Here is a 26,191-nt window from a genome sequence, read left to right on the forward strand (position 1 = left end):
CTCCCCTTTCATTCATTCTGTGGGACCGCCCCTCCTTTCCCACTCCACAACCTCTCCCTCCTCCCCTCCCCCGGTCTGTATGACTGCCCGACCCCTCCCCTGCGGATCAGGTTCCGGGATCAGCCGGCTGTCGCGGTGTAAAGGTCGACGGCGAGAGTAGGGGGAGGGCGCTTGACACCCTCAGACAGACAGACACAGCCGGCTGCAGCTCCATAGGGTCCGCTATGTCGGCCGAGACTCCGTGAGTTTGCTGGGTGGTGTGGGTGTGAGTGTGGGGGGGGGGGGGGCTATAACGGGACGGCGACACAACTCAGTACTCACGTTCTCTGCTCTCTCTACACCACAGCCCTCGATGCCACCTCTAACTCCGCACCGTCCCTCTCCGCCCCCTCGTCTCCAACTATACCCTCTCTGTCCCCCCTGTCGTTCCCCTCCCCCGCTTTCCCATCCCTTAACCCTTCCCTCCCCTCCCTCTCTTCCCCCACTCTCACCCACCCCTCTTTCCCCATCTGTCTCCCACCCTCTCTGCTCCTCAGTCTCGATACCAACTTCTCACTTTGGCTGTCTCTCTGCCTGCCCTCACTGACCCGCACTTTGCCTCCCCCCCGCCCCCCCCAGGACCTCTGTCGAACGCTACCGAGCTGCCATGTTACTCAGTGCAGCCGGGGATTCACTTGGATACCGGAACCAACGATGGGAATACTGTGAGAGTGGTCCCCAAATTCACCAGGAGCTTGTCGAACTGGGGGGTCTCGCTGCCATTGAAGCCCGTCTTCCCGACTGGAGGGTTAGTGATGACACCGTGTTACATCTTGCCACAGCAGAGGCACTCAACTCAGGTCAGCGAGTGTGAGAGGGAACTTCCCTCCGTGTCTGACCCCGGGAATGTGTGATGGGGCAGTGAGGAGGGAGCTTCACTCTGTGTCTGACCCCGGGAGTGTGTGATGGGACGGTGTGGAGGGAGCTTCACTCTGTGTCTGACCCCGGGAGTGTGTGATGGGACGGTGTGGAGGGAGCTTCACTCTGTGTCTGACCCCGGGAGTGTGTGATGGGACGGTGTGGAGGGAGCTTCACTCTGTGTCTGACCCCGGGAGTGTGTGATGGGACGGTGTGGAGGGAGTTTCATTCTGTGTCTGACCCCGGGAGTGTGTGATGGGACGGTGTGGAGGGAGCTTCACTCTGTGTCTGACCCCGGGAGTGTGTGATGGGACGGTGTGGAGGGAGCTTCACTCTGTGCCTGACCCCGGGAGTGTGTGATGGGACGGTGTGGAGGGAGTTTAACTCTGTGTCTGACCCCGGGAGTGTGTGATGGGATGGTGTGGAGGGTACGATGTGAGCCTATAGAGGTTGGGGGTAGATATTTTGCTGGCTGCTCATGTGTAGATCCTGTCCTTTCCTAGGCATTACAGGCAATGCACAAAAGAGTAATCAGGACCGTCACTGAGGTCACCTCCAGATGGTTATGTATCAAGAGATGTAACCCATGGACCAATGCTCCTGGGACTCAATCCACAGCCTGATCAACCCTGGCTGGTCGCCTGGGTGAGAGTGTTTAATGTTGAATGACCCTAAACACACGATGACCCCAGGTTACATCACTAATGATATGTCCCAGCACATCCTAGATTGTATCTCAACATGATTATATAAAAAAGGAGTGAGCACAGGAACATTAAATTGCAAGAAAATAACAAGTGAACTCCCCATTGCAACATTCCCTCCTTTGATTCTAAATAACACATTTAGAATCATTATTATAAAAAAATTTCAGAGCCAGAAAAAGTTGCGTTGCCTGCATTGAGTATAAAACTTAAATCAAAAATTCACCCTGATTGAATGATCAAAAGGTGTTTATAGAAATGTGACAGTCAGGTTCCCTGGTATTTATGAGTTGGTATACCCTGAGTAACACACACAAAGTGCTGGAGGGTCTCAGGCCGTGTCCATGGAAATGAGTAAAGAGTTGAGCATGAAAGATAAAGTGCCTGAGAGGAAGGAATCTGATAGGAGAGGAGAGGAGAGTAGATCGCAGGAGAAAGGGAAGGAGGAGAGGCATCAGGGAGAAGTGAAAGGCAGGTGAGATGAGGTAAGAGGCCAGAGTGGCAAGTAGAAGAAGAGGGAGGGGGGGAAGGGAAATATTTTTTACCGGAAGGAGAAATCAAGGTTTGTGCCATCAGGTTGGAGGCTCCTGCACAGTGCGTGTGGCCTCATCGTGGCAGAGGAAGAGGTCATGGACCGTCATGTCCGAATGGGAATGGGAATGAGAATAGGAATTAAATAGTTGACCACTGGGAAGTGGTATTTTTGTTCATTCACTCAGGTTAGTTTGCACAGTTCTGTTAACGATGGTATTTGTACAAGTCATGAAGGGAGCTGTGATAAGATGCTCCATTGTGGATATTATGACTTGTAATATCGAGCAACCCCAGCTTCCTGGATTTAATTGAATGCAGTCAAAGGAATTCCCTCCATCTGCTTGATGGATCTTAGCTGCTTCTTTATGAACATCATCACTCAAATCAGTTACGTCTTCAAAGTTGTCAGGTATGTAAATAGGCATTCCTCGCCTATAGTTGCACATCCCCCCCCCCCTTTACCGCTAAGAGATCGAATACAGTACGATTTTGGAGAACCATGGCGGCCTTTTCTGTTGTTGCTTTCTATAAGGCACTGGCTGTGTCATCACTATCAATGAGACAAGTTGGGTAGGAATACAATAACATCAGATGTTATGGTGTGCAGTAGTTAATGATTCTGTGTGACATTGTTAGCAATTTACTCACTGTAGCCCAGCAGTGTAGGGCTGGGGCAGGGCTCACAGACAGACTAACTACAGAGCCTGTTGTCCTCGTCAGCTACAACTTTAGCTCACTTGCATTGGCACATTTGGCTCTGCTTTCACCGCCGAGTTGGCAATTAACAGCACTTAATACGGACCTTCCCACCCAGCACTCAGTGGATCCACTCACCCGGGATCAAGGCAAGTGTTTGTTTTGTTGGACCTCGCTAAGCAGCAGAGATCTGCCGAGAAGCAGACTAGGAGCTTGGGATAGTTAACTAAACCCTCTGCCATTATATGAATAATCAAGAAATCAATAATCAATAATCAGAGATCAAGAGATCTTATTACAATCTCCATAAGACATAAGAGCAGAATTAGGCCATTCGGCCCATCGAGTCTGCTCTGCCAGTCTATCATGGCCGATTTATTCTCCCTCTCGGCCCCATTCTCCTGCCTTCTATCTGTAACCATTGATGCTCTGGATAATCAAACTCAGCTTTAACTATTCCCAGTGACTTGGCCTCATAGCATCTGTGGCAATTACCCTCCGGCTATATAAATCCCTCCTCATCTCTGTTGTAAAGGGACGTCCCTGTATTCTGAGGCTGTGCCTTCTGGTCCCAGACTCCCCCATTGCAGGAAACATCCTGTCCACGTCTACACTATCTGGACCTTTCAGCTTTCAATAGGTTTCACTGAGATCCCCCCTCATCCTTCTACATTCCAGGGAGTACAGACTCAGACATCAAATGCTTCTTGTAAGTTAACCCTTTTGTTCCCCGAATCATTCTTGTGAAGCTTCTCTGGACCCTCTCCAATTCCAGCACATCCTTTCTCAGATAAGCGGCCCGAAACTGCTCACAATATCCCAAGTGTGGTGAGACCAACGCAGTATAAAGCCTCAACATTACATCCTTGCTTTTACGTTCCAGTCCTCCTGAAATTAATGCATTTGCCTTCCTCACTACCTGCAAGTTGCCCTTTCGGGAATCCTGACCAAGGGCTCCCAAGTCCCTTTGCACCTCTCATTTTGGAATTTTCTCCCCATTTAGAAAACAGTCTATGCTTTTAATTTCTTCCACCAAGGTGCATGACCGCACACTTCCTGACATATTCCATGTACCACTTTTTTGCCCATTCTCCTAATCTCTCTGTTTTTCTGCTGCCTCAACACTACCTGCCCCTCACCTATCCTGCATCACCCAAATAATTGACATATAATGTGAAAAGGAGTGGTCCTAGCACCAACTCCTGCAGAACACCACTTGTCACTAGCAGCCAACCAGAAAAGTCTCCCTTTAAACACACACAAAATGCTGATGGAACGCAGCAGGCCAGGCAGCATCTATAGGAAGATGTACAGTCGGCGTTTTGGACCGAGACCCTTCGTCAGGACTAACTGAAAGAAGAGATAGTAAGAGATTTGAAAGTGGGAGGGGGAGGGGGATATCCGAAATGATTGGAGAAGACAGGAGGGGGAGGGGTGGAGCTGAGAGCTGGAAAGTTGATTGGCAAAAGGGATACAGAGCTGGAGAAGGGAAAGGATCATGGGACGGGAGGCCTCAGGAGAAAAGAGGGGGGGGGGAGCACCAGAGGGAGATGGAGAACAGGCAGAGTGATGGGCAGAGAGAGAACAAAAAGGGGAGGGGGGAAAATAATTAAATCAGGGAAGGGGTAAGAAGGGGAGAGGGGCATTAACGGAAGTTAGAGAAGTCAATGTTCATGCCATCAGGTTGGAGGCTACCCAGACGGTATATAAGGTGTTGTTCCTCCAACCTGAGTTTGGATTCATTTTGACAATAGAGGAGGCCATGGATAGACATATCAGAATGGGAATGGGACGTGGAATTAAAATGTGTGGCCACTGGGAGATCCTGCTTTCTCTGGCAGACAGAGTGTAGGTGTTCAGTGAAACGGTCTCCCAGTCTGCGTCAGGTCTCACCAATATAGGAAAGGCCTCCATCCCATGATCCTTTCCCTTCTCCAGCTCTGAATCCCTTTTGCCAATCACCTGCTCCTCCACCTATCTTGGTGTCATCCACAAACTTATCCACAAAACCATTTAATCCATAATCTAAATCATCGATATACAGTGTAAAAAGAAGCAGCCCGAACACCGACCCTGCAGAACAACACTAGTAACCGGCAACCAACCAGAATAGGATCCCTTTATTCCCCCCACCCCTTTGCTTTCTGCCTGTCAGCCAATGCTCCACCCATTCCAATATCTTTCCTGTAATTCTATGGGCTCTCATCTTACTAAGCAGCCTCTTATGCGGCACCTTATCGAAGGCCTTTTGAAAATCCAAATACACAACATCCACAGCCTCTCCCTTGTCAATTTTATGAGATTACCTCAAAAAATTCCAATAGGCTGGTGAGGCAGAATCTTCCCTTCATGAAACCATGCTGGCTTGGGCCTACCTTGTCATGCACCTCGAGGTATTTCATAACCTCGTCCTTGAGGATTGACTCCAATAACTTTCCATCTACTGTCAGACTAATAGGTCTGTAATTTTCTTTTTGCTGCCTCCCTCCTTTCTTAAACAGCGGAACTACATTTGCGACCTTCCAGTCCTCCAGAATCATGCCAGAGTCTATTGATTCCTGACAGATCATTTCCAATGCCTCCACAATCTCCAAAGCCACCTCCTTCAGAATCTGTGGGTACACCTCATCCGGTCCGGGAGACTTATCTATTCTTAGTCCATTTAGCTTCCCTGGCACTTTCTCTCTAGTAATCTTGACTGTACCTAATTCTATTCCCTGAGACCTCTGGCTATCAGGTATGTTACTAATGTCTTCCACAGTGAAGACTGATGCAAAATACTCATTTAGTTCCTCTGCCATCTCCTTGTTATCCATTGTACTGCAATTTCTCTAGCATCATTTTCAATCGGTCCTATATCTACCCATGTCACTTTTTTACTCTTAGTATCCTTTTTTATGTTAATTGCCAGCTTCCTTTCATAATTCATCTTTTCTTTCCTAATGACTTCCTTAGTTTCCTTCTGTAAGTTTTTAAAATTCGTCCAGTCCTCAGTTTTCCCACTAATTTTTGCTTCCTCGTACACCGTCTCTTTTGCTTTTATTTTAGCCTTAACCTCTCCCGTTAGCCACATTTATGCCATTTTTCCATTCATGATTTTCTTTTTTCTTGGAATATATTTTTCCTGCACTTTCCTTATTTCTTGTAGGAATTTCATCCAATTCTGCTCTACCATCCCTCCATCCAGCTTACTTTTCCAATCAACTTGGGGCAGTTCCTCTCTCATACCACTGTAATTTCCTTTGTTCCACTGAAATATTGATACACCTGATATCAGCTTCTCCTTTTCAGATTTGAAACTGAATTCAATCATATTATGATTACTACTTCCAAGGGGTTCCATTACCTCTAGCTCCCTAATTGCCTCAGGTTCATTACACAGCACCCAATCCAAAACAACCGATCCCCTGGTGGGCTTATGGACAAGCAGCTCCAAAAAGCCATCCCGTTCAATCGGGGAGTCTGTGCCGATTGGCATCTCATGGTGTGATGTTATCATCGCTCAGTCATGGACATCCTCATGCAGGGATCTCACCTTGTTGTGGTAGAGAGTCCTTGTGAGTTCCTGAGATCTGAAGAATGATGCTCCCTAGAGATTAGCCATCAGGTGTTTAGCTCCTGCTGGGGTCACAGTAAGGTCAAGGGGGAGATCCCTGCAAAGCGATTCAACGGAAACCTCGATGGTGGAGCTGGTGGAAGATGATTGCACATCATAATGGCGCAGCAACACTGAAATGTCCCCGGTTATCATGCATTCCTGCCACTGGAATAGTCCGGCTCAGGTAGCACATGTCCATCCCGGTCAGATAGATCACGTCCATCTGGGTCAGGGTCAGGTATCACACGTCCATCCGGGTCAGATATCACACGTCCATCCGGGTCAGGGTCAGGTATCACACGTTTATCTGGGTCAGATATCACACGTCCATCTGAGTCAGGGTCAGATATCACACGTTCATCTGGGTCAGGGTCAGATATCACACGTCCATCTGGGTCAGGGTCAGATATCACGTTTGTCCTGGTCAGATATCACACGTCCATCTGGGTCAGGGTCAGATATCACACGTCCATCCGGGTCAGATATTACACGTCCATCCAGGTCAGATATCACACGTCCATCCGGGTCAGGGTCAGATATCACACGTTTATCGGGGTCAGGGTCAGATATCACAAGTCCATCTTGGTCAGATATCACACGTCCATCTGGGTCAGGGTCAGATATCACACGTCCATCCGGGTCAGGGTCAGATATCACAAGTCCATCTTGGTCAGATATCACAAGTCCATCTGGGTCAGGGTCAGATATCACACGTTTGTCCGGGTCAGATATCACACGTCCATCCGGGTCAGGGTCAGATATCACACGTTTATCTGGGTCAGATATCACACGTCCATCTGGGTCAGGGTCAGATATCACACGTCCATCCGGGTCAGATATTACACGTCCATCCAGGTCAGATATCACACGTCCATCTGGGTCAGGGTCAGATATCACACGTTCATCTGGGTCAGGGTCAGATATCACACGTCCATCAAGTTCAGGGTCAGATATCACACATTTATCTGGGTCAGGGTCAGATATCACAAGTCCATCTTGGTCAGATATCACACGTCCATCTGGGTCAGGGTCAGATATCACACGTTTGTCCGGGTCAGATATCACACGTCCATCCGGGTCAGGGTCAGATATCACAAGTCCATCTTGGTCAGATATCACACGTTTGTCCGGGTCAGATATCACACGTCCATCCGGGTCAGGGTCAGATGTCACACGTCCATCTGGGTCAGGGTCAGATATCACACGTTCATCTGGGTCAGGGTCAGATATCACTTTTGTCCCGGTCAGATATCACACGTCTATCCGGGTCAGATATCACAAGTCCATCTTGGTCAGATATTACACGTCCATCTGGGTCAGGGTCAGATATCACACGTTTGTCCGGGTCAGATATCACACGTTTGTCCGGGTCAGGTATCACACGTCCATCTGGGTCAGGGTCAGATATCACACGTTCATCTGGGTCAGGGTCAGATATCACGTTTGTCCCGGTCAGATATCACACGTCCATCCGGGTCAGGGTCAGATATCACAAGTCCATCTTGGTCAGATATCACACGTCCATCTGGGTCAGGGTCAGATATCACAAGTTTGTCCGGGTCAGATATCACATGTCCATCTGGGTCAGGGTCAGATATCACACGTTTATCTGGGTCAGATATCACACGTCCATCTGGGTCAGGGTCAGATATCACACGTTCATCTGGGTCAGGGTCAGATATCACGTTTGTCCCAGTCAGATATCACACGTCCATCTGGGTCAGGGTCAGATATCACGTTTGTCCCGGTCAGATATCACACGTCCATCCGGGTCAGGGTCAGATATCACGTTTGTCTCGGGCATATATCACACGTCCATCCGGGTCAGGGTCAGATATCACACGTCCATCTGGGTCAGGGTCAGATATCACACGTTTGTCCGGGTCAGGTATCACACGTCCATCTGGGTCAGGGTCAGATATCACACGTCCATCCGGGTCAGATATTACACGTCCATCAGGGTCAGGTATCACATGTCCATCTGGGTCAGGGTCAGATATCACACGTCCATCCGGGTCAGATATCACACGTCCATCTGGGTCAGGGTCAGATATCACACGTTCATCTGGGTTAGGGTCAGATATCACGTTTGTCCCGGTCAGATATCACACGTCCATCCGGGTCAGGGTCAGATATCACAAGTCCATCTTGGTCAGATATCACACGTCCATCTGGGTCAGGGTCAGATATCACACGTTTGTCCGGGTCAGATATCACATGTCCATCCGGGTCAGGGTCAGATATCACACATCCATCTGGGTCAGGGTCAGATATCACACGTTCATCTGGGTCAGGGTCAGATATCACGTTTGTCCCAGTCAGATATCACACGTCCATCTGGGTCAGGGTCAGATATCACGTTTGTCCCGGTCAGATATCACACGTCCATCCGGGTCAGGGTCAGATATCACACGTTCATCTGGGTCAGATATTACACGTCCATCTGGGTCAGATATCACACGTCCATCTGGGTCAGGGTCAGATATCACACGTTCATCTGGGTCAGGGTCAGATATCACGTTTGTCCCGGTCAGATATCACACGTCCATTCGGGTCAGATATCACACGTCCATTCGGGTCAGGGTCAGATATCACACGTCCATCTGGGTCAGATATCACACGGCCATCGGGGTCATGGTCAGATATCACACGTTCATCTAGGTCAGGGTCAGATATCACGTTTGTCCCGGTCAGATATCACACGTCCATCCGGGTCAGGGTCAGATATCACACGTTCATCTGGGTCAGATATTACACGTCCATCTGGGTCAGATATCACACGTCCATCTGGGTCAGGGTCAGATATCACACGTTCATCTGGGTCAGGGTCAGATATCACGTTTGTCCCAGTCAGATATCACACGTCCATCTGGGTCAGGGTCAGATATCACACGTCCATCTGGGTCATGGTCAGATATCACACGTTCATCTAGGTCAGGGTCAGATATCATGTTTGTCCCGGTCAGATATCACACGTCCATCCGGGTCAGGGTCAGATATCACGTTTGTCTCGGTCAGATATCACACGGCCATCGGGGTCAGGGTCAGATATCACACGTCCATCTGGGTCAGGGTCAGATATCACATGGCCATCGGGGTCAGGGTCAGATATCACACGTCCATCCGGGTCCGGGTCAGATATCACACGTCCATCCGGGTCAGGGTCAGATATCACACGTTTATCTGGGTCAGATATCACACGTCCATCTGGGTCAGGGTCAGATATCACACGTTCATCTGGGTCAGGGTCAGATATCACGTTTGTCCCAGTCAGATATCACACGTCCATCTGGGTCAGGGTCAGATATCACGTTTGTCTCGGTCAGATATCACATGGCCATCGGGGTCAGGGTCAGATATCACACGTCCATCTGGGTCAGGGTCAGATATCACATGGCCATCGGGGTCAGGGTCAGATATCACACGTCCATCCGGGTCCGGGTCAGATATCACACGTCCATCCGGGTCAGGGTCAGATATCACGTTTGTCTCGGTCAGATATCACACGGCCATCGGGGTCAGGGTCAGATATCACACGTCCATCTGGGTCAGGGTCAGATATCACATGGCCATCGGGGTCAGGGTCAGATATCACACGTCCATCCGGGTCCGGGTCAGATATCACACGTCCATCTGGGTCAGGGTCAGATATCACGTTTGTCCCGGTCAGATATCACACGTCCATCCGGGTCAGGGTCAGATATCACGTTTGTCTCGGGCATATATCACACGTCCATCTGGGTCAGGGTCAGATATCACACGTCCATCTGGGTCATGGTCAGATATCACACGTTCATCTAGGTCAGGGTCAGATATCATGTTTGTCCCGGTCAGATATCACTCGTCCATCCGGGTCAGGGTCAGATATCACGTTTGTCTCGGTCAGATATCACACGGCCATCGGGGTCAGGGTCAGATATCACACGTCCATCTGGGTCAGGGTCAGATATCACATGGCCATCGGGGTCAGGGTCAGATATCACACGTCCATCCGGGTCCGGGTCAGATATCACACGTCCATCTGGGTCAGGGTCAGATATCACGTTTGTCCCGGTCAGATATCACACGGCCATCGGGGTCAGGGTCAGATATCACACGTCCATCGGGGTCAGGGTCAGATATCACACGTCCATCCGGGTCCGGGTCAGATATCACACGTCCATCTGGGTCAGGGTCAGATATCACGTTTGTCCCGGTCAGATATCACACGTCCATCCGGGTCAGGGTCAGATATCACGTTTGTCTCGGGCATATATCACACGTCCATCCGGGTCAGGGTCAGATATCACACGTCCATCTGGGTCAGGGTCAGATATCACATGTTTGTCCGGGTCAGATATCACACGTTTGTCCGGGTCAGGTATCACACGTCCATCTGGGTCAGGGTCAGATATCACACGTCCATCCGGGTCAGATATTACACGTCCATCAGGGTCAGGTATCACACGTCCATCTGGGTCAGGGTCAGATATCACACGTCCATCCGGGTCAGATATCACACGTCCATCTGGGTCAGGGTCAGATATCACACGTTCATCTGGGTCAGGGTCAGATATCACGTTTGTCCCGGTCAGATATCACACGTCCATCCGGGTCAGGGTCAGATATCACAAGTCCATCTTGGTCAGATATCACACGTTTGTCCGGGTCAGATATCACACGTCCATCTGGGTCAGGGTCAGATATCACACGTTCATCTGGGTCAGGGTCAGATATCACGTTTGTCCCAGTCAGATATCACACGTCCATCTGGGTCAGGGTCAGATATCACGTTTGTCCCGGTCAGATATCACACGTCCATCCGGGTCAGGTCAGATATCACGTTTGTCTCGGGCATATATCACACGTCCATCCGGGTCAGGGTCAGATATCACACGTTCATCTGGGTCAGATATTACACGTCCATCTGGGTCAGATATCACACGTCCATCTGGGTCAGGGTCAGATATCATGTTTGTCCCAGTCAGATATCACACGTCCATCTGGGTCAGGGTCAGATATCACACGTCCATCTGGGTCATGGTCAGATATCACACGTTCATCTAGGTCAGGGTCAGATATCATGTTTGTCCCGGTCAGATATCACACGTCCACCCGGGTCAGGGTCAGATATCACGTTTGTCTCGGTCAGATATCACACGGCCATCGGGGTCAGGGTCAGATATCACACGTCCATCTGGGTCAGGGTCAGATATCACATGGCCATCGGGGTCAGGGTCAGATATCACACGTCCATCCGGGTCCAGGTCAGATATCACACGTCCATCCGGGTCAGGGTCAGATATCACACGTCCATTTGGGTCAGATATCACACGGCCATCGGGGTCAGGGTCAGATATCACACGGCCATCGAGGTCAGGGTCAGATATCACACGTCCATCCGGGTCAGATATCACACAGCCATCGGGGTCAGGGTCAGATATCACACGTCCATCTGGGTCAGATATCACACGTCCATCCGGGTCAGATATCACACGGCCATCGGGGTCAGGGTCAGATATCACACGGCCATCTGGGTCAGATATCACACGGCCATCCGGGTCAGATATCACACGGCCATCTGGGTCAGGGTCAGATATCACACGTCCATCTGGGTCAGATATCACACGGCCATCGGGGTCAGGGTCAGATATCACACGGCCATCTGGGTCAGATATCACACGGCCATCTGGGTCAGGGTCAGATATCACACGTCCATCTGGGTCAGATATCACACGGCCATCGGGGTCAGAGTCAGATATCACACGTCCATCTGGGTCAGGGTCAGATATCACACGGCCATCGGGGTCAGGGTCAGATATCACACGTCCATCTGGGTCAGATATCACACGTCCATCTGGGTCAGGGTCAGATATCACATGGCCATCGGGGTCAGGGTCAGATATCACACGTCCATCCGGGTCCGGGTCAGATATCACACGTCCATCCGGGTCAGGGTCAGATATCACACGTCCATTTGGGTCAGATATCACACGGCCATCGGGGTCAGGGTCAGATATTACACGTCCATCCGGGTCAGATATCACACGTCCATCCGGGTCAGATATCACACGGCCATCGGGGTCAGGGTCAGATATCACACGGCCATCTGGGTCAGATATCACACGGCCATCGGGGTCAGGGTCAGATATCACACGGCCTTCTGGGTCAGACATCACACGGCCATCGGGGTCAGGGTCAGATATCACACAGCCATCTGGGTCAGATATCACACGGCCATCCGGGTCAGATATCACATGGCCATCTGGGTCAGGGTCAGGATTCACACGGCCATCGGGGTCAGGGTCAGATATCACACGGCCATCTGGGTCAGATATCACATGTCCATCTGGGTCAGATATCACACGGCCATCCGGGTCAGATATCACACAGCCATCTGGGTCAGGGTCAGATATCACACGTCCATCTGGGTCAGATATCACACAGCCATCGGGGTCAGAGTCAGATATCACACGTCCATCTGGGTCAGGGTCAGATATCACACGGCCATCGGGGTCAGGGTCAGATATCACACGGCCATCTGGGTCAGATATCACACGTCCATCTGGGTCAGATATCACATGGCCATCCGGGTCAGATATCACACGGCCATCTGGGTCAGGGTCAGGTATCACACGTCCATCTGGGTCAGATATCACACGGCCATCGGGGTCAGAGTCAGATATCACACGTCCATCTGGGTCAGATATCACACGTCCATCTGGGTCAGGGTCAGATATCACACGTCCATCTGGGTCAGGGTCAGATATCACACGGCCATCGGGGTCAGGGTCAGATATCACACGTCCATCTGGGTCAGGGTCAGATATCACACGTCCATCCGGGTCAGATATCACACGTCCATCTAGGTCAGATATCACACGGCCATCGGGGTCAGAGTCAGATATCACACGTCCATCTGGGTCAGGGTCAGATATCACACGGCCATCGGGGTCAGGGTCAGATATCACACGTCCATCTGGGTCAGGGTCAGATATCACATGGCCATCGGGGTCAGGGTCAGATATCACACGTCCATCTGGGTCAGGGTCAGATATCACACGTCCATCCGGGTCAGATATCACACGTCCATCTGGGTCAGATATCACACGGCCATCGGGGTCAGAGTCAGATATCACACGTCCATCTGGGTTAGGGTCAGATATCACATGGCCATCGGGGTCAGGGTCAGATATCACACGGCCATCTGGGTCAGATATCACACGTCCATCTGGGTCAGATATCACACGGCCATCTGGGTCAGGGTCAGATATCACACGTCCATCTGGGTCAGATATCACACAGCCATTGGGGTCAGGGTCAGATATCACACGTCCATCTGGGACAGGGTCAGATATCACACGGCCATCGGGGTCAGGGTCAGATATCACACGTCCATCTGGGTCAGGGTCAGATATCACACGGCCATCGGGGTCAGAGTCAGATATCACACGTCCATTTGGGTCAGGGTCAGATATCACACGGCCATCGGGGTCAGGGTCAGATATCACGTTTGTCCCAGTCAGATAACACCAAAGAATGGTTAAAGTTGGTGTTTTGGGCCGACGCTACATCAGAAGGGTCTTGTCCTGAAACCTCGGCTGTTTATTTATCCAGAGATGCTGCCTGACCTGCTGAGTTGCTTCAGTAGTTTAGACCATAGACCATAAGACATAGGAGCAGAATTAGGCCATTTGGCCCATCGAGTCTGCTCTGCCATTCAATCATGGCTGATCCTTTTTCCCCTCCTCAGCCCCACTCCCCGGCCTTCTCCCCATAGCCAGGCAGAGACTTTCTTCTCTAAGTCCCACCAATTCACTAGACAGGCCTCATCAGTGGAGCTCAGATAGAGGAAATGCATGGCGTTCCACACAAATGGTTTTAACCCCTCTGGCAGGGAGACCTTCCACTGGAAACCCACCAAAAGACCAGAGCACTTTCCCAAGTCTTTGCGGGTATCCGTCCCCCTCCTTTCCTTCGCTACACCGATTACTGTATTGGTGCTGCCTCCTGCACACATGCTGAGCTTGTTGACTTCATTAACTTTGCCTCCAACTTTCACCCTGCCCTCAAATTTACCCGGTCCATTTCTGACACCTCCCTCCCCTTTCTTGATCTTCCTGTCTCCATCTCTGGAGATGGCTTATCTACTGATATCTACTATAAGCTTACAGACTCTCACAGCGACCTGGACTATTCCTCTTCCCACCCTGTCTCTTGCAAAAGGGCTATCCCCTTCTCACAATTCCTCCGTCTCCGCCGCATCTTCTCTCAGGATGAGGCTTTTCATTCCAGGACAAAGGAGATGTCTTCCTTTTTTAAACAAAGGGGCTTCCCTTCTTCCACCATCAACTCTGCTCTCAAACGCATCTCTCCCATTTCCCGCACATCTGCCCTCACCCTATCCGCCCGCCACCCCACTCGGGATAGGGTTCCCCTTGTCCTTACCTACCACCCCACCAGCCTCCAGGTCCAACGTATAATTCTCCGTAACTCCCGCCACCTCCAACGGGATCCCACTACCAAACACGTTTTTCCCTCCCCCCCTTTCTGCTCCCTACGTGACTCCCTTGTCCACTCGTCCCCCCCCATCCCTTCCCACTGATCTCCCTCCTGGCATTTATCCTTGTAAGCGGAACAAGTGCTACACCTGCCCTTACACTTCCTCCCTCACCACCATTCAGGGCCCCAGACAGTCCTTCCAGGTGAGGCGACACTTCACCTGTGAGTCGGCAGGTGTGGTATACTGCGTCCGGTGCTCCCGGTGTGGCCTTTTATATATTGGCGAGACCCGACGCAGACTGGGAGACCGTTTCGCTGAACACCTACGCTCAGTCCGCCAGAGAAAGCAGGATCTCCCAGAGGCCTCACATTTTAATTCCACGTCCCATTCCCATTCTGATATGTCTATCCATGGCCTCCTCTATTGTCAAAATGAATCCAAACTCAGGTTGGAGGAACAACACCTTATATACCGGCTGGGTAGCCTCCAACCTGATGGCATGAACACTGACTTCTCTAACTTCCGTTAATGCCCCTCCTCCCCTTCTTACCCCATCCCTGACATATTTAGTTGTTTGTCTGTTCTCCATCTCCCTCTGGTGCTCCCCCCCCCCCATTCTTTCTCCTGAGGCCTCCCGTCCCATGATCCTTTCCCTTCTCCAGCTCTGTATCACTTTCGCCAATCACCTTTCCAGCTCTTAGCTTCATCCCACCCCCTCCGGTCTACTCCTATCATTTCGCATTTCCCCCTCCCCCCACTACTTTTTACTCTTACTATCTTTCCTTTTGGTTAGTCCCGACGAAGGGTCTCGGCCCGAAACGTCGACAGTGCTTCTCCTTATAGATGCTGCCTGGCCTGCTGTGTTCCACCAGCATTTTGTGTGAGTTGTTTGAATCTGCAGATTTCCTCCTGTTTGCACTTTCTCCAGTTGGCTATTGCAGAGGATGTGGCTGAGAAGCCCTGCTGACAGTCTTGCGTCCTCTGCAAATCAGCGTTGTCAGTGAGGAGGATGTCATTGATAGACAGATACTTTGATCCCAAAGGAAATTACTGTGTCACAGTAACATTACAGGTGCAAGACGTAGAAAGCATGAAAAATAAGTTACCTCAAACAGTCTAACGGGAGGGGTCATCACTTTCCTGGCTATAGGGTGACTCATTATAGAGGGTAAGAATGACCTCATGCAGCGCTCTTTGGAGCAGCACAGTTGTCTTAGTCTATTACTGAAAGTGCTCCGTGGTGGCATGCAGAGGGTGTGAAATGTTGTCCACAATTGACAGGATTTCCAATAGGGTCTTTAGTTCTACCACGGCCAGTTTGACTACTATAACAGAGCCAGAGTTTCTAATCAGATTATTGAGCCTGTTGGCATCACCCATGTTGATGCCATTGCCCCAGCAAGCCTCTGCATAGAAGATTGTACTGGCAACAACAGAACATATGAAGAAGGGGCCTGCATACTCCAAAGGACCTCAATGTCTTCAGGAAGTAGAGGTGACTCTGGCCCTTCTTGTACACAGCCTGTGTTGGTACTCCACTCAAGTCTGTCATCCAGGTCACCCCCTGGTACTTGTAGGTTCTCACCACATCCACATCCTCACCATCAATAGTAACGGAGCAGTGCAGGCTTAGTCTTCCTAAAGTCTATCACCATCTCTGTTGTCTCCCTGATGTTAAGCTGCAGATAATTCAGCTTGCACTATTTGACAAAGTCCTCTACCAGAGCCCTGTAATCATCCTCCCGTCCTCCCTTTATACATACAACTATTGCTGATTCATCAGAGAATTTCTGTAGATGACATGACTCAGTGTAATATCCAAAGTCTGAGGTACACGGGAAACAGGAAGGGAGACAATACAGTCCCCATGCTTACGGCCATGTCTGACGCAGCTCTGAAGCTGTAAAGGACAACCTCCACATCTGGTTTTCGTAGGACCAAGCCCATCAGCCTCTTACCGATGGAATGGCTCCACGTAACAGAGCCACATGGGGATTCCTGACGCAGTCCTGATGTACCCTCATTCCAACATGAGAATGACCTCGGGAGTGTGTGATGGGACGATGTGGAGAGAGCTTCACTCTGTCTGACCCCGGGAATGTGTGATGGGACGGTGTGGAGGGAGATTCACTCTGTGTCTGACCCCGGGAGTGTGTGATGGGACGGTGTGGAGGGAGTTTCACTCTGTGTCTGACCCCGGGAGAGTGTGATGGGACGGTGTGGAGGGAGATTCACTCTGTGTCTGACCCTGGGAGTGTGTGATGGGACGGTGTGGAGGGAGATTCACTCTGTGTCTGACCCTGGGAGTGTGTGATGGGACGGTGTGGAGGGAGTTTCACTCTGTGTCTGACCTTGGGAGTGTGTGATGGGACGGTGTAGAGGGAGCTTCACTCTATCTGACCCTGGGAGTGTGTGATGGGACGGTGTGGAGGGAGCTTCACTCTGTCTGACCCTGGGACTGTGTGATGGGATGGTGTGGAGGGAGATTCACTGTGTCTGACCCTGGAGTGTGTGATGGGATGGTGTGGAGGGAGTTTCACTCTGTGTCTGACCCCGGGAGTGTGTGATGGGACGGTGTGGAGGGAGTTTCACTCTGTGTCTGACCCCGGGAGAGTGTGATGGGACGGTGTGGAGGGAGCTTCACTCTGTGCCAGACCCTGGGAGTGTGTGTGATGGGACGGTGTGGAGGGAGATTCACTCTGTGTCTGACCCTGGGAGTGTGTGATGGGACAGTGTGGAGGGAGATTCACTCTGTGTCTGACCCTGGGAGTGTGTGATGGGATGGTGTGGAGGGAGTTTCACTCTGTGTCTGACACCGGGAGTGTGTGATGGGACGGTGTGGAGGGAGTTTCACTCTGTGTCTGACCCCGGGAGAGTGTGATGGGACGGTGTGGAGGGAGCTTCACTCTGTGCCAGACCCTGGGAGTGTGTGTGATGGGACGGTGTGGAGGGAGATTCACTCTGTGTCTGACCCTGGGAGTGTGTGATGGGACAGTGTGGAGGGAGATTCACTCTGTGTCTGACCCTGGGAGTGTGTGATGGGACGGTGTGGAGGGAGCTTCACTCTATGTCTGACCCTGGGAGTGTGTGATGGGACACTCTGTGTCTGACCCTGGGAGTGTGTGATGGGACGGTGTGGAGGGAGATTCACTCTGTGTCTGACCCTGGGAGTGTGTGATGGGATGGTGTGGAGGGAGATTCACTCTGTGTCTGACCCTGGGAGTGTGTGATGGGACGGTGTGGAGGGAGTTTCACTCTGTGTCTGACCTTGGGAGTGTGTGATGGGACGGTGTAGAGGGAGCTTCACTCTATCTGACCCTGGGACTGTGTGATGGGATGGTGTGGAGGGAGATTCACTGTGTCTGACCCTGGACTGTGTGATGGGATGGTGTGGAGGGAGTTTCACTCTGTGTCTGACCCCGGGAGTGTGTGATGGGACGGTGTGGAGGGAGTTTCACTCTGTGTCTGACCCCGGGAGTGTGTGATGGGACGGTGTGGAGGGAGTTTCACTCTGTGTCTGACCCCGGGAGTGTGTGATGGGACGGTGTGGAGGGAGTTTCACTCTGTGTCTGACCCCGGGAGAGTGTGATGGGACAGTGTGGAGGGAGATTCACTCCGTCTGACCCCGGGAGTGTGTGATGGGACAGTGTGGAGGGAGCTTCACTCTGTCTGACCCTGGGACTGAGTGATGGGATGGTGTGGAGGGAGATTCACTGTGTCTGACCCCGGGAGTGTGTGATGGGACAGTGTGGAGGGAGCTTCACTCTGTCTGACCCCGGGAGTGTGTGATGGGACGGTGTGGAGGGAGCTTCACTCTGTGCCTGACCCTGGGAGTGTGTGTGTGATGGGACGGTGTGGAGGGAGTTTCACTCTGTGTCTGACCCCGGCAGTGTGTGATGGGACGGTGTAGAGGGAGATTCACTCTGTGTCTGACCCTGGGAGTGTGTGATGGGACAGTGTGGAGGGAGATTCACTCTGTGTCTGACCCTGGGAGTGTGTGATGGGACGGTGTGGAGGGAGCTTCACTCTATGTCTGACCCTGGGAGTGTGTGATGGGACGGTGTGGAGGGAGCTTCACTCTATGTCTGACCCTGGGAGTGTGTGATGGGACGGTGTGGAGGGAGCTTCACTCTGTGTCTGACCTTGGGAGTGTGTGATGGGTTGGTGTGGAGGGAGCTTCACTCTAACCCTGGGTGTGTATAATGGGATGCTGTAGAGGGAGATTCACTCTGTGTCTAACCCCGGGAATGTGTGATGGGACGGTGTGGAGGGAGATTCATTCTGTGTCTGACCCTGGGAGTGTGTGATGGGACGGTGTGGAGGGAGCTTCACTCTGTGTCTGACCCCTGGAGTGTGTGATAGGATGGTGTAGAGGGAGCTTCACTCTGTCTGACCCTGGGAGTGTGTGATGGGATGGTGTGGAGGGAGATTCACTGTGTCTGACCCTGGAGTGTGTGATGGGATGGTGTGGAGGGAGTTTCACTCTGTGTCTGACCCCGGGAGTGTGTGATGGGACGCTGTGGAGGGAGATTCACTGTGTCTGACCCCGGAGTGTGTGATGGGATGGAGTTGAGGAAGCTTCACTCTGTTTCCGACAGGGAAGGAGGGCGATGATCTTATGCAGGAATTGGCGTTCCGATATGTGGAAGCGATGAAGGACATGGAGGGCAGGAAGCCGGGGCCCACGAGCATCCTTGGTGAGATCCTCTTGTATGCTAATCCTCCTCCCCAGTCTCTCTCTTTCCCACCCCAAACAACCCTCCCAATCTCTTTACCCTTCAGACGCTCCAATTTGTCTTTACCCCCCGTCTCTCCCCCCTCCCATTTTTCTCTCCTTTTTAGACCTGACACCCCCTCAGTGTCGGTTCTCCTCCCTCTGCAGGGACATCACAGCTGCGCCCTGGAGAGGTCGGAGGTCACTGTATCCCCTTTAACCCCCGGGCCCAGGGGTGTGGAGCAGCCATGAGGAGTATGTGTATCGGTCTCCGGTGAGCAGGACGGGGCTGGGGGGGGTGGCGGTGGGGAGGGCCATGTGTATCTGACTGACAGGGAGGGGCTGTGGGGAGGGGTGTGGAACAGCAATGAGAGGTGTGTGTCAGTGGGAGAGAGCAGAGTTGGGTGTGAGGTACGGAGTGACCTGTCTGTTCCTCATCCACCAGGTTCCCAAGGGTATCGCAGTTGCCGGACCTGATTCGTGTCAGTGTGGAGAGTGGGAGAATGACCCACCATCATCCAACTGGTCCGTTCTGGACTAAACCTTCCTCACCCCCTCCCCCTCCGTCCTCACCCCCCTCCCCAGCTCTCCACCTTCCTCACCTTTACCCTATGGGTCAGTATGGGGATAAAATCCTTAGACTTCTCCCTAACCCCCTACTCCCCTCCCCTCCCCCTTTCCCTTCCCACCTCCCCTCTCTCCCCCCCATCCTGCCTTCCCCCCCCACCTCAACCCCTCCCCCAGCTCATTGACTCCACTGGTCAGTTTTGGGATAAAACTTCCCCTCTCCTCCCTATTGTCTCTCCTCACCTCCCCTCCCCATTCCCCACTCTCCCCTATCCCATCCTCCCCACATACCCTTACCCTTCCCACTCCTCTCTCTACCCCCTCCCCAGCCCCTTCCATTCCCCATCACAGTCCCCCTCCCCACAACCCTCCCTCCACCTCCACATGCCTTCTCTTCTCAGCCCCTTCCCCCCACATGCCCCTCCCCTCCTCATGGCCCCCCTCCACCACCCCCCTCCCCCTCCCCTCCACACTCCCTCCTCCTCCACATCACCCTCTCCCACTTCCTGGTCCTCTGCCTCCTCCCTCCCCCTCTCTTTCATAAGACCAGGAGATAACGGAGCAGGATCAGGCCATTTGACCCATCGAGTCTGCTCCACTATCTCATCATGGCTGATCCATTTCCCTCTCAGCTCCAATCTCCTGCCTTCTCCCTGTATCCCTTCATGCCCTGACCAATCAAGAATCTATCAACCTATGCCTTAAATGTACAGAAAGACCACAGCTGCCTGTGGCAAAGAATTCCACAGATTCACCACTCTCTTGCTAATGAAATTACTCATCTCCATTCTGAAAGGATGCCCCTCTATTCTGAGTCTGTGTCCTCTGGTCTTAGACTCCCCTACCATAGGAAACACCCTCTCCACCTCAACTCTGTCAGGGACTTTCACTATTGGATAGGTTTCAATGAGGTCACTCCTCATTCTTCTGAATTCTAGTGAATACAGGCCCAGAGCCATCAGACACACTTCATATGACAAGCTGGTTAATCCTGGAATCATTTTTGCGAATTTTCTTTGAATCCTCTCTAAGAGAAGGGGCCCAAAATTGCTCACAATACCCCCTCTTGCTGATTGGTCACTCCTCAACTCAGAGAAATTGCTGCAAAACTCTGCTTTTACAATCTTGTTTGCTGTACTGATTAAAAAGTAGCTTTTTACTCACCTTTTTGCCCAACTTGTTCATTCTCTAACCTGCCATCTCCTTTTTCTACATCTCTCTCTCTCCCTCTAGCATTCTCCCTCCCTCTCTCTCCCCCTCTAATGTTCTCTCTCCCTCCCCTCTAACATTCTCTCTGTCCGTCTCTTTGCTTCTAATGTTCTCTCTCGCTCCCTTTGACCTTCTCTCTCTCGCTCCCTTTCCAGGGTACCTGGGCGCTCTCACCTCTGCGCTCTTCACCTCATTTGCAGTACAGGGCCGCCCACCGGAGGAGTGGGGTGCGGCCCTCCTCGAGACCCTGCCCCTTGCCCAGGAGTACGTCCGCTCAAGTGGGATGGAAGTGCCGCAGAACCTTGACGCCTGGGACTTCTTCCCCGAGAAATGGAGGTGGTGAGTGCATATTCTCCATGCAGACTGCCTGGCCCATGCGACAGGAACAGGCTCTTCAGCTCACAGCGACCACAATACAAAACTAAACACTTTTGTTAATTTTAACTGTTTTACTACTTTCAAGTGTAGCACACTTGCCAAAATGCCAGATGCCCTCTTGGCCATTTGAGCATGAGGGTAAAATTGTAAAAGGTCATTTAAAATATTAGAGACAGTGGGTAGCCTGTGGTTCAAGGAGAGAGATATCCTTTGGTGAAGGTTTTGTGCTAATTAACACCATGTTACAAGCTGAGGGCCCAAACTGAGGGGCGTCTGAACATTTAAGCTGTTATTATATTAACCTCACAACTATATGCCCCATAAGCATTTGAGATCTCATCTGTTCACAAGTTCAGAGTTTAACACGAGAAGTGACCCTTTTCCTACAGACTTTCCAGAACTTGTAGAATTAGGGCCCTCTTATTCAGATTAAAATAAAATATTGTTATAGTTCATTTTTACACATTAAATAGAGATTTAATGATGTTGACTGGGCAGAGAAGCAGCAAATGAAGTTCGCCCTGAACAACATGAGAGGTGATTCACTTTGGAAAATGAATGCTGAAGATAGAGCGTTGGGTTAACGGCAGGATTCTCAGCAGAAAGGAGGAACAGAGGGGTCTTGGGGTCCGTGTCCATAGATCCCTCAGAGTTGCAGTGCAAGTTGACAGGGTGGTTGAGAAGACCTATGGTACGTTTACCTTCATTAGCCAGGGGATTTGCAAAGTAATGTCGCAGCTCTATAAAACCCTGGTCAGACCACACGTGGATTATTGTGTTCAGATATGGTTGCCTTGTTATAGGAAGGATGTGGAAACTTTAGAGATTTACCAGGGTGCTGCCTGGATTACGAGGATGGATTGAGCGAGCTGGTGCTTTTCTCCTTGGAGTGAAGGAGGGCGAGAGATGACTTGATAGAGGTGTACAAGGCAAAGGGCAAGTGGACAGCCAGAGACTTATGCAGGGTGGCAAGGGCTAATACAAGGGGGCATAATTTTAAGGTGACTGGACACATTAGGGTTGTAGGGGGGCATTATAGGAGGGGATGTCAAGTAGTTTTGTTTACTTAGGGTATGTGCAATGTTCTGCCAGGGTGGCATAGAGGCAGATACAGTAGGGACATTAAAGAGGCTCTTAGGCACATGGATGATAGAAAAATGGAGGATTATGTGGAAGCGAAGGGTTGGATTGATCTTGGAGTAGGTTAAACTTTGCGGGTTGAAGGGCCTGTGCATTTTGTTCTATGTCACAACCAAAATGGGATGGGATGGACAGTGGCATTTGTTGTTGGCATCTCCATAAGTACTAAGTTTTGCTGAGCAATCTCAGTTCTCAGGACACATTCTTCATGTTGATTCTAATTTCACTCTGGTTTGATTTGCTGAAGTGCTAATTCACAGCTTACAGATGTTAAGCAGGTTGCTGTCATATCCCTTGGAGAGCTACTCCCCTCCAATCACGCTCTTCATGCTTTAGTTTGGCTCACAAAGCAAGTCACAGACTTACAAGAGATGCTGGAAATCCAGAGCAAAACACAGAAAATGCTGGAGGAACCCAGCTGGTCAGGCAGCAACTATGGAGGGGAATAAAAAGTCAACATTTCAGGCCAAGAGCCTTCATCAGGACTGGAAAGAAAGTAGGTCGAAGCCAGAATAAGAAGGTGGGGGCAGGGGAAGGGGTAAAGCTGACAGGTGAAAGGTGAGATCTGGTGAAGGTGGGTGGGTAGGGAAGAGGGATGAAGTGCGAAATTGGTTGGTGGAAAAGGTAAGGTCTGAGAAGCAGGGTTCTGATAGGAGGGGCGAGTAGACCATAGGAGGGGAGAGACTTTGGAGGGAGGTGATGGGGAGGTGGGTTGAGGGGGGAACCAGAATGGGGAACGGAAGGGAGAAGGGGAGCAAAGAAAGGTTACAAAACATTAGAGAAATCAATATTCGTGCCATTCCAAGACTTTCAAAGGTTTTTGTGAAAACATCAATTCAAATCCACAACACAGTGCAGCCCTTGCTACTGGCTTCAGACTCCTCAGGTAAACCACCCCCCCTCCCCCCCACAAGTCTCTGGTCATCTCTCCTAAACAAAAGCATGCAAAACTTTTCTGGTTTTCAATTGTCCAGACAGACTTCCATTTGGACCATAGAAACAGATTTGGCCATTCAGCCCATCGAGTGTGTTCTGCCATTCCATCATGGCTGATTTATCTTCCCTCTCAATCCCATTCTGCTGCCATCTGCCTTTAACTTTTGACACCCTGACTAATCAAAAGCCTATCAACCTCCACTTTAAATATACCCAATGAATTGGCTTCCATAGCCACCTATGACAATGAATTCCACAAATTCACCAGCCTTTAGTCAAAGAAATTCTTCCTCATCTCTGATCTCGCCACTATTTTGAACCTGAGCCCTCTGGTTTTAGACTGCCCCACTGTAGGAAACATCCTTTCCACATACTTTATCTAGGCCTTTCAATATTTGATAGGTTTCAATGAGACGCCCCCCTCTGAGTCCAGAGCCTGTACATTTGTGTGTGTGCTGCGTGCCTCAGTCATATCCGCCTCCTCCACCCCCCCAGGCAGCACATGTCAGCAACCCACCACTCATCATGCACATCTCCATCGAAATTACCCCCTTACTTTGAATACAGGCCCACTCGTACTGGACATTCCACCCTGGGAATGTTCTCTATCTGAGCCTCTCGTGATCTTATAAACCTCGATCAGATCTCCCCTCAGCCTCCGTTGTTCCAGAGAAAACAACCCAAATGTGTCCAACGTCTCCTTCCAGCTCAGGCCCTCAAATCCAGGCAGCATCCTTCTGCACCCTCTCCAAAGCCCCCACACCCGAGCTGTAGCGGGGTGATCAGAACTGAATGTGATACTCCAGATACGGCCTGACCAGAGGTTTATAAAGCCCCCCTTCCCTCAACAGGTATCTAAGGCAGAAGGAGGTGGAGGCAGGTCTGTGAGAGGGAGGGAAAGATGGAAAGATGAAGAGGAAGTGAGATGTCTGATTTCCACACCTCCACCTGCAGGTACCTGAGGCAGAGGGGGCTGGAGACAGGTCGTGGGCCACCTCGGTTCCCGGATCCGTATGGCGTGGAGGAGAGGGACCAGGAATACCGGAGATTCAGCCTGGAGAACTGGGCCGGCCGCAGTGGACACGATGCCCCTATGATTGCCTATGAGGCCCTGTTGGGGGCAGGGGACTCCTGGGAGCAACTCTGTGGATGGGGCATGTTCCATGGAGGTAGGGAGTGGTGAAGAGGGGGTGAGTAAGGGGGCAGAGTAAAAGGGAGGGAGGGGAAGTAAATAGGTGATGAACTGAGAGGGGAGGGGGCACCTACCAGAGGTGTGGTGGCTGGAGCATGCACAGAGTGGGATCTTGCTGTGCCTACATGAACCATAATGTTCTAACTGATGATATCACCCACCCAATCACCCTTCACCCCACCACCTCTCACAATCCCCACCCCTCTTTCCCGCGACCCCACCCATTCTCTCTCTTCACCCACAACCCCCTCTCTCACCACCCTCACCCCCTCTCTCCAACCCACCACACCTCTCTAAACAATTCACCTCTCCGTAACACCCCACACCATCTCACCTAAACCCCCCCATACCCCCTTTCTCTAAACCCTCCCACGCCATCTCTTTCTAACTCCCTACTCTCTCTTTCCCACAGGTGACAGTGACTCGACGGGGGTGATTGTGGGCTGCTGGTGGGGGCTGCTCCACGGACTATCCGGGGTTCCTGCCGGCAATTACCAGTTCCTCGAGTATAGGGAGCGTCTGCTTACTGCGGCTGATCAGCTTCACCGAGCGGCCTGGGGCAGGGACACCAAGTGAGGGGGGGTGGTGGCAGGTGTGTGTGGGGGTGGGTACGTAGATTATGAGGGATGAGATGGGGAGGAGAGAAGAGTTGGGAGGGGGAGTGGTAAGGGAAAGGGAGGAAGGATGTGGTGTAAGGGGGCAGGGAAAGAGGCTGAGGGGGGAAGGCGACGGTAGGTATTGAGGAAAACCTCAGTCCGGAAATTCACTGGAATCACAATCAATAAAGCAGCTGAGTAGAACTGGTCTGTGTGTCAGATTGTGGAGGGGGGCAAAGGGGTTGGGGGCATGGGCTGAGTGGCGGGAGAGGAGAAGCTGGAACTTCCGGGTTCCCACCCCACTTCCCTTTCCCGTCACCGTACCATCCGCATCACCCCCTCCCTCCCTCGCACCCCTCCCCTTCTCTGTGAGCCAATAACCATAATAGAATCAAAAAATCTACTCCCTCCTCGACACCGGGACAGCCTCTCTCGCCGACCCCCTACCCACCCTTCCTTCACTACACCAGTCCCCTCCTTGTTACCTCCAACCTCCCCCCTCATCGTCGGGATACCCCTCCCTCTTTCTCTGAGGGGACGTGCCCACT

The 26,191-nt window shown here is 51.5% G+C and overlaps 1 protein-coding gene across 1 annotated transcript; it reads left to right on the forward strand.

Annotated features, from left to right (window-relative positions):
- The first annotated feature begins 67 nt into the window (after positions 1-67).
- Positions 68-25,841, forward strand: adprh (ADP-ribosylarginine hydrolase). Its single transcript, XM_073033864.1, has 8 exons — positions 68-241; positions 619-839; positions 19,510-19,608; positions 19,794-19,899; positions 20,071-20,150; positions 21,557-21,740; positions 24,810-25,024; positions 25,460-25,841. Exons 1-8 carry the CDS (start codon positions 225-227, stop codon positions 25,621-25,623), a joined length of 1,086 nt encoding a protein of 361 aa, XP_072889965.1. The 5' UTR covers positions 68-224; the 3' UTR covers positions 25,624-25,841.
- Positions 25,842-26,191: the final 350 nt, after the last annotated feature.

Source organism: Hemitrygon akajei, chromosome 31 (genome assembly GCF_048418815.1).
Source record: "Hemitrygon akajei chromosome 31, sHemAka1.3, whole genome shotgun sequence".
Lineage (NCBI taxonomy): Eukaryota > Metazoa > Chordata > Chondrichthyes > Myliobatiformes > Dasyatidae > Hemitrygon > Hemitrygon akajei.

Excerpts from the sequence above, each read along its gene's own strand:
- adprh (XM_073033864.1), top strand. Across the intron at positions 840-19,509 it reads AGCAGAGGCACTCAACTCAG|GGAAGGAGGGCGATGATCTT; the intron begins GTCAGCGAGTGT and ends TGTTTCCGACAG. Across the intron at positions 20,151-21,556 it reads GACCCACCATCATCCAACTG|GGTACCTGGGCGCTCTCACC; the intron begins GTCCGTTCTGGA and ends CTCCCTTTCCAG.